The sequence below is a fragment of the Chenopodium album genome, chromosome 16 (genome assembly GCF_948465745.1).
Source record: "Chenopodium album chromosome 16, dcCheAlbu1.1, whole genome shotgun sequence".
NCBI lineage: Eukaryota > Viridiplantae > Streptophyta > Magnoliopsida > Caryophyllales > Amaranthaceae > Chenopodium > Chenopodium album.
Window position 1 is genome coordinate 44,934,003 of NC_137849.1, and position 8,826 is coordinate 44,942,828.

Consider the following 8,826-nt stretch of genomic DNA (forward strand, 5'->3'; position numbering starts at 1 on the left):
AAAGGAAGATAGAATATATTGAAGAATTTGTCGACTTAACTTTTGGAGCAATGAGCAGAGAATTAACTGGACTCTGTAAGTGAGGGTAGACTGTAGACACAACACTTCTAAGCTATGTTACTCAGACTCGGATACCTGATGAGATGAGGTGAAAAGTCCTCAGACACAACACTTCTAAGCTATGTCCTAATATCAAGGGTCCGACACGGGTACCTGAGAATCTGAGATGAGATGAAAAGTCCGAGTAACATAGCTTCTAAGTGTAGTAACACATCTGTAGCCCTGAAGATTGCCTCTGATGGGTTGATCATAATTGAAAATTATAAAATGCCAATTAACTCGAGCAAGAAACCATCAAGGACATAATTTTGCTCTACATCATAACTAAAAATTGAAATTACTTTAGTCTACAAATATGATCCCGTTTTCTTTTATGGTGTCTAAGACAATACCAAGCTTGCCCTCAATACGCTCATCTTTCCTAGGCTCATAGGCCAAAGCATATACATCGGCATCTTTTGATCGCTCAGCAATGAGCTTACCCACCACTCTACAGGCATTATTATCAATTAGAGATGGCAAGGTAGTTCTTAGATCCTTGGCATTAGTGGTGGCAACAGAAATCACTTTGCTGGTTCCACGGTGCATCACTTTGGCATGAATGAACCGTTTTGAGAAGTAAACATTCAGCAGAAAAGGTCTTAAATACATATCAGTTCGTTGTTTCCATGATTTCCTCCCGGTTTTCTTTGGTTCTCCCCGAGATCTTCTTGTCCATGCGGCTTGAACGACAAAGTCCTACATAAATAACTGAAATTCAGGTGGGGAAATGAAAGAGCAAACTAAACCTATTTTATGAGAAAAGAGCAAATACTTTTTCAAACAAAAATCCGAGGTCAACTGGCTTCATATTTTAGAATGTAGGATTGAAAAGCCATAACAGATGCAAGAGACATGGATTTTGTTGAGAACATGTATAGATTAATACAAAAGAATATATCAGTCCCAAGAAACTGTTGGAACATGAAAGTATATCTCTCAGACAAAGTTGAGCTCAGTAACAATGATACACCTTGAGATTTGGCAGCTTAATCATATTTGCAAGATTAATGCAAACACAATAACACAATCTCTTCACGCCTTAACTCTCATACATGATCTATTTAATGCCTAACTATTAGTCAACTACATGGTACTCAAAGACATCAATAAAACCTTGACCAACTCCAACTACAGTTCACTCAATAAAAGTATGTACTCATTGTTGCCTTAATAGCAAGGTGAAAAGACTTTTTCTTCCACTAAGACAAGATTGTTTAAATTTCTGCTATCAGAGAATGCATACCAAATCGATCATTCTGATTGAATATCATACAAGGCCGTTATCAAAATAAGATATTACACTCACTGTTTCTCAACCAGACAAGCACAATCATCTGACTGACGACTAGCACGGAAAATCCAATCAAAGTTTCTTGTATAATGCACAGAAATCCAAACGACTAGCCTCCTCCTAAAAGAATCATATAGCATATGCTTGGAAGGATGAAGCAATGTGATCTCATTTTGTATATGTGTGACACGATGAATCCATTTAGACCAACAAGTACAGTTAAAATGTAAACCACATTCTCAAGCATACTTCTACTCTGATCATAATACGAAAAGCCACATTAGATAATGTTACTGTTAATGATTATTCCCATATCAAAAGCCATAGATGACAATCTCAGCCATACTAACTAAACCCAAATCTCAAAAAAATCCCACATCAAAGTTAACTTTTAATACCAAATGTTAATCGTTGCCAATTATTTTGAAACAAGAGGAAAGGAACTAGGAAGCACTACATTAAAACACTACCACTACTCCACTAGAAACTGAAGAACACAACAAATGAATAAACCATATATATAATGGAACTCAAGAAAAGGCTAAACATACTACCTCCACCCGAAAATAGTTGACATTGTTCGTGTAAATTTAAACTAGCAATGTGGCAACTAAATCCAGCTCGAGACATCAACAGCACATACATACTAACATACTTAAAAGAGGAATATTGAAGCAAGAATAGTACCTGTTTGGGAAAGGAATTTGACAAATTAGGCCTGGAATTGAGTGAGAGATTCAATTGGGGCATTGAAGAAGACCATGAAAGTGAAGTGGGTTTGTTCATTCGAGGTCGAAACAACTCTGATGATACCAGAAATGCACAAGACGATATGCTACAAGCCATCCTCTTTCAGATTTATTTATTCCTGTAATTTCTAAAACATAGTTTGCTTCGATTATTTCTACAAATTAAAACCCAATTGCAAAAATATGAATCCCAAATGAGTATTATCCAACAAAATAATAGCTTCAATTTCAAAGCAATAAAATACATTAATTCAATGCAAGAAAGCAAAATTGGGTATGAACTACAGTATTTGTTGAAAACAGAAACATTAATTCATAAAAACATTGATTTATTCCTGTAATTTCAGCGCATAATTTGCTTGAGTATATTCTTAAAAAAAATGAAACAAAATTGCAAAAGTTAAAATTCCCAAATGAGCAGAAAATTACCCAACTTTATAACAAATTCAATTGCAGAGCAATAATATTAATTAATTCAAAGCAGGAAACTGCCACAAAATTCAATGAATAAAACGCAAAATTGGGAACAAATTGCAGTATTTGTTGATAACAGAAACATTATATCAGTAAAAAAAATGCAAAGAAAGAAATAGGAGGCAGAAGAAGAACAAACCAGAGAATTGGCAAGAAATTGCAAGGATTACTCAAATGGAGAGAAATGCCATTGCTAATGCTTCACTTTGATATGTTGAGCTTTCCTTCTGAAGATAAAAATAAAAAATAAAAAAGTAAAAAACTATAAAGCTTGATAAATGGGTTGGACCCATATCATTATTCGGTTTGGCCCAATTCAATACTCCAATTTTTATACTCGTATTATTCTTTAATTGTAAGAAGAACTACTAAGAACACTAGTAATAAGTTTTGATAAGAGCTATTTAGATTCAATTTATAACAAAAATAAATTTTCATAAGGAACTGAACTGAACTAAAGTGAATTGAGCTGAAATGAATACTTTATGAGAGAAAGAAATTAGAAGCTGAATTGATTGGAACTGAACTAAAATTAAGCTGAAGTGAACAGGCTCTTAGTCTTGCTTAATACTTTTTTTTTTTTTTTTTGAGGGGAAATACTTTTATATTGTGATCTGCCTTTGAAATTTTATAAGAATCATACAATTGAAACGATATTCATTCTTGTAATGATCTTATATGTACGTACTCTAACCCAAAGATATTTGATTTCCATAAAAATAGTTCAAAGATGCGAAAATTCCCAAATTACATTTCTTTTACAAAAAATTCCCCCCATACCGTCCAACTTAGCATTTAAATTATTTTTTTTTACTACAATTTACTAATAAACCGCTAATTGAATTAGCGGTTTATACATAAACAAATTCTTATAAACCGCTAATTCAATTAGCGGTTTTGTGTTGATTGAATTTTTTTTTTAAAAAAAATAACAAACTTGCTTATGTGGACGGTATGAAGGGAATTTTTTGTAAAAAGGGTGTAATTTGAAAATTTTAGCCTTTTTGAGCATTATATATGAAAACACCCTTAATTATTATGTTTTTTTGTTGAAAATACTTTCAAAAAATAAATATTCTCATATCCTCCTCTCCTTGGAAAGGGATGGAATAGAGTACAACTTTTTTTTTTCTTTAAAATTGGATTTTATGTTCCTACATAATTTAACTTAATTCCATAATTTAAAGTACAAAGTAATTTAATATAAGCATTAATAAATACAAGTAGGAGTATATAGTAGTGGTTATGTGTTATGTCCTTTTGGATAGTCCCATGAAACAAATAATTTGTTACTTAGGGCCTGTTCATATTTACTGAATTGAGCTGAACTGAACTGATTGGAGCTGAACTGAACTGAACTGATTGGAACTGAACTGAACTGAATTGAGCTGAAATGAATATTTTATGTGAGAGGGAAATTAAGAGCTGAACTGAACTGAACTAATTGGAGCTGAACTGAACTGAACTGAACTGATTGGAGCTGAACTGAACTGAACTGAACTGAAATTAAGTAAATGTGAACAGGCCCTTACTTGTATTGTAAGACTGTTTTTACTTTTTTTTTTTTAAAACATATCATACCTTAACATTTTAATTATCTACTAATATACATAATTTAAAATATCAAATAGACAACGTTTCACTTTAACTATTCACTATTGGCTCTTCTTTTTTCAAAGATAACGACTACAAGATCAAATCTTCATGAGTCATTACATCTTTCTAGAAAAGAAAAAAATGGCCCTAGGAATTCTATTGTTAAACAAGTTAATACATCAACTTTATATTAGTGACACTACATACTCAATGTACTCATCACCTTTAATGAACTTTAATTTTAATGAAAAAGCAGTTATGTAATTGTGTGACAAGCTGACTAGAAAGTCTCTAATAGAAGCCCCACATATGTCAAGAATAGCATTAGATTTTTATTTTATTTTTTTTCAAAATTAGTAATATCAGAAAAATTTTAAACCAATACTTTATCTGTCTCCTATTATTTGAGTAAGTTTTGCTTTTGATGATTTATTTATTTGAAATTGTCCCATATCATAAATAATGACTAATTGATTGTGACTGTAAGGATTATTACTTTACTCTCACATCATTATATATACTTTCGACAATTATTCAATAATTCATCTTTCACTTAAACTATCCAGCCAAAAAAAAAAAAAAAAAAAAATACTCCATAAGTAATAAAATTTTAATTTGTAGAGTGAATAAAATCAAACAGAGAAAGTATAAAATTTAGAGAGACGTACACGCCCCATGTATTACATATTCTCTTTTCAAGTTTGACTAAGTAGTGTATTGTTGTCTATGTAAATCAAATCATAATGACTCTTAATGTTCTAGAACACTTTTATTACCAGCAAGTCCAATTTTAATGTCATATGTCAAGCAATGATAAGATTTAGTACCAACTACATACTGGTACCATGTACTTCCTGGTGGGCTATATAATATGGTCTGATTCATACTCCATAATAAGCATATTTATTTGTAAACAAATAAATTAACATCAAATAATCCTTAATTAACTTCTTCAGTCCAAACTACTACAAGTACGTGCTTCTCCTAAACTATCCATTTATCTCCTAGCTAGCTTGATTGGCTCTTCCTTGTATGTAATCATCAGTTCAATTTATGTACGGAGTATATATATATTTACGGAGTACTAGTATGTCCATAGATTGATTTTGATTGAACACAACAACTAAAATCTACGTGAAAACTGTAAATATCCATAAAATTGAACTAAACAATCAATTTTTTCAATGATTATTCTAATGTCAAATATTTTAACTACGTACAAAGATATTTTTCATTTATAAATACATCTAACCAAACAGCCACTTAAACAATACCGATAATGTAAATACATTTAACAAGCAAAATGTGAGATATAAGAAGAAACCAATTAAATTAACAAAGGAATTGTCTTACACATGAAACTAGTAACCAATTATAGCTTCTTTAAAGGTTGAAAAAAAGCTAAAATTATTCTTATCTTGATTATTCATTATTTCTATAGCTACTTAGCTAGTAGAAAAGTCATACACATGAAACTAGTAAGCTGATCCCAAAATCAAGAGGATAACCCAATTTACTAGACAAATCTTCAACAAATAATAACATACAAAAAACAATATTTCTCTTCTTAAATCTTTGTTCTTGATGGAGGTTAGGAATAACTTGATCCCTACAAACGGGGCACGTAGAATGAGACTTAAACCATGCATCTATACACTCAACATGGTAGCAATGCTTACATTTAGGCAGTACCCGTATTTGTTCGCCTCGAACCACCCCATAGAGGCACACCAAGCAAAATGGAGCATCCGTGCTCGGGTTGCCTCGATACGTGGTGGCCGGGAGGCGGCCCTCTTGCCAAAACAATCTCTTCAACAATGGGAAAATTACGACGATGGAGACGACGAAAATGACCGATTGAAAGATATCCATGGGGGATGTTTAGCCGCCTTCAAATTAAACTAAGCTTTGCTTTATTAATACAATTATTTGATGGATGTGCGTAAACATATTTATATGGAGAAAGAGGGAGAAAAAAGATTGCGCATGTTTTGAAGGAAAGGTTATTGGTTATTTGATATGCCAAGTCAAAGATATAGGTAAACTGCTCCAATGTAAGACAGAAAATTAAAGTTTTGTAAATAATACAACCAGTACAAATGTCTTTTTATTGGAAAGACAACAATAATGTAGACGTAATTTGATCTCAAGTTCTATATATTACTGCATGCGAAGCATGGCTTTTGATATTTTAATCAACGTAATTAAACTAGGAGTAGATATAGACGCAAAAGTATGGTAATATATGTTAGCGTTGGTGTGAAAAGATGGATTTTGGATGGGTTTTATTTTAATCATGCACAAGTTTTGTAGTTTTGGTTGATAATTTTTATAAAAGTGAGATGGCTTCTTGGTAAAACTAGATAAATAAAAATTAGAAGTAATGCATGTGTAGGTAAATGGATATATAACGTGTATTATTAGGATCATGCAACTTCAAAAATAAAATTAACACGTTAAGGTGATGGAAAGATAGACGAAGAATATGGACGAGGTTTATTGCCATTTATATAATCTTGGTTGTTGTGATCTAGTTAATTATTTACAAAAATACAAAATAATACAAGTTGTTGATTTCGTAAAAATGTGGTGTGAAGGATGAGTTTCAGGGAAAGTGCGTGCGTTATACATAGCTTACAAGTCTCTAGAAACTTTTAGTGGCTTTTGCTTCAATTCTTGCATTGCTTCTTCATCATGAATCATGAAAAAAGAATAATCACGAATGATAGATGATGATGATGATATATATATATATATATATATATATATATATATATATATATATATATATATATATATATATATAACAAACGTGTTTACATTTCATTATGATGGTCATGGTTTTAAATTCATGTCATTTTAATTGAGTATGTAAATTGATCCTAAACTTTAACCATAAGCATAAATTTTTTATTAAATTAGTCCTTTAACATGGTATATTATCATATATACGAAGCCAACGTGACATAAAGGTCACATGTTCAAATTTCAACCACACCCCACTATCAAGTGAAAAGTTTCATGCTGGTATAAGGGGCTCATATCACATCCACATTAAGTCCAAAAGACTCTCATGTGAAGGGACATGATAACGTATAAAAATCAGTCTTGAATTTTAACCATCTGCTTAAATTTTTATTGAGTTGGTCGTTTACCACATTTACAAATGGAAAAGTAGATAGTGGTTAATTAAATTTATTGCAACGAGATAAATATTAAGGTCACATAATTTATGTTTGATCAATTAAAAAAAAGTACTTGTAGTACTCCCTCCGTGACGGAGGCTCCGTCCCATACTACGGAGTATAGTTCTTGTTTGTGTTTTTTTTTTCGATATTTAAGAAATAGGAGGAGAAAGTAGATAAAGTAAATTAATAAAAGTGAAAAGTATAATCATACACTAAAGTTAGAGAGAGAAAATGAAAAAAAATATAAGGCATGTGTAAAATTTAAGGGTAAATTAGGAAGTATAATAAATAAAATTAAAAAGTGAGGGTATAATGGTTTTTACATACTATTCAAAAATAGACACAGGAATAACATTTTGATTCTCCAAAATAGAAAAACAGAAACTATATTATGGGATGGATGGAGTACAATATTGAAACGGTACAATAAAAAGTTTTATACTGCGTATTTTATACACGGCCTTTGACGTTGGAGTGTTGTTACTTGTGAAAGTTTATGTCTACTTCCATCATAGAAATCAAAAGAGAGATATCTTCTACTTCACAATTGCTCATCTTTCTTTCCTTGTGATGTTGTGCATTATTTAACTAGTACTCCCTTTTACTTGAACATGGATGATTTTATTCAACCTTTAAGTTGGGTTGAATTTATTATAATCTCTTGCATGTAATCATGACTTTAATTACCTAGACAAAGAAATTGTCTCAATTAGCAAAAAGAGAATCAACATAACTTGAAAATCACCTACATACCCTATATATATCTAAACACAAGTACACAACCAGTGCACATAAAATTCAACTCTATCTAAGAAAAAATCACTCTAAAAGACTTAATTAAAGTAGTTTAAGATCGAAAACATTTCAAAGTCCAAACCTACAAAAATTACTCCCACTTTGAATGCATGTTTGACAACGTGAAAATCTAACCGGTACTCCATAATATTTTGTAATGGTTAATTAGAACAAAGCAAATAACTAAAATGCTGATATACAAAAGTTGTACATTGAAACAATTCTAACAAGTAATAACATTATAAATTACATAACGACATCATCATTGAACAATGTAGTATATCGTGTATGTGAGTAGTGCAAAAGTTTGAGAGTAACGTAAAAAGAAACCGATAAAGCAACATACCCAAGTGGTCGAGTGACTCAATAACGATTAGATGTGTCAAAACTTACCCAACCGACCGGATTCGAAACCAATCCAGAATAAACCAAATTCATATTTCGACATGTACATAGACATACTAATTCATCATGACTCAAATTTCTATTAGACTCAAAACACTCAAATTGGCATTTCTATTCCCAACAATAACCATCTTGTACACCCATTTGACAAATCTCTAACCGTTAACCGGATATAGCAGCTACGGTTGGCCGTTAGTCAATTACTCTCTGTTTCCACTTTCATCCA

General features: G+C 31.4%; 1 protein-coding gene across 2 annotated transcripts; it reads right to left on the bottom strand.

Moving 5' to 3' along the window:
- Positions 1–313: 313 nt before the first annotated feature.
- LOC145585538 (uncharacterized) lies at positions 314–2,886 on the bottom strand. 2 transcript variants are annotated; one of them, XM_081642239.1, is made up of 3 exons: positions 2,756–2,886; positions 2,081–2,270; positions 314–798 (listed from the first exon to the last, which is right to left on the bottom strand). In XM_081642239.1, exons 2-3 carry the CDS (start codon positions 2,237–2,239, stop codon positions 403–405), a joined length of 555 nt encoding a protein of 184 aa, XP_081498365.1. In that variant the 5' UTR covers positions 2,240–2,270; positions 2,756–2,886; the 3' UTR covers positions 314–402. The 2 variants fall into 2 exon arrangements, with proteins under 2 accessions (XP_081498365.1, XP_081498364.1); XM_081642238.1 differs by having other exon boundaries at positions 2,081–2,261; positions 2,756–2,848.
- Between the last annotated feature and the right edge of the window lie 5,940 nt (positions 2,887–8,826).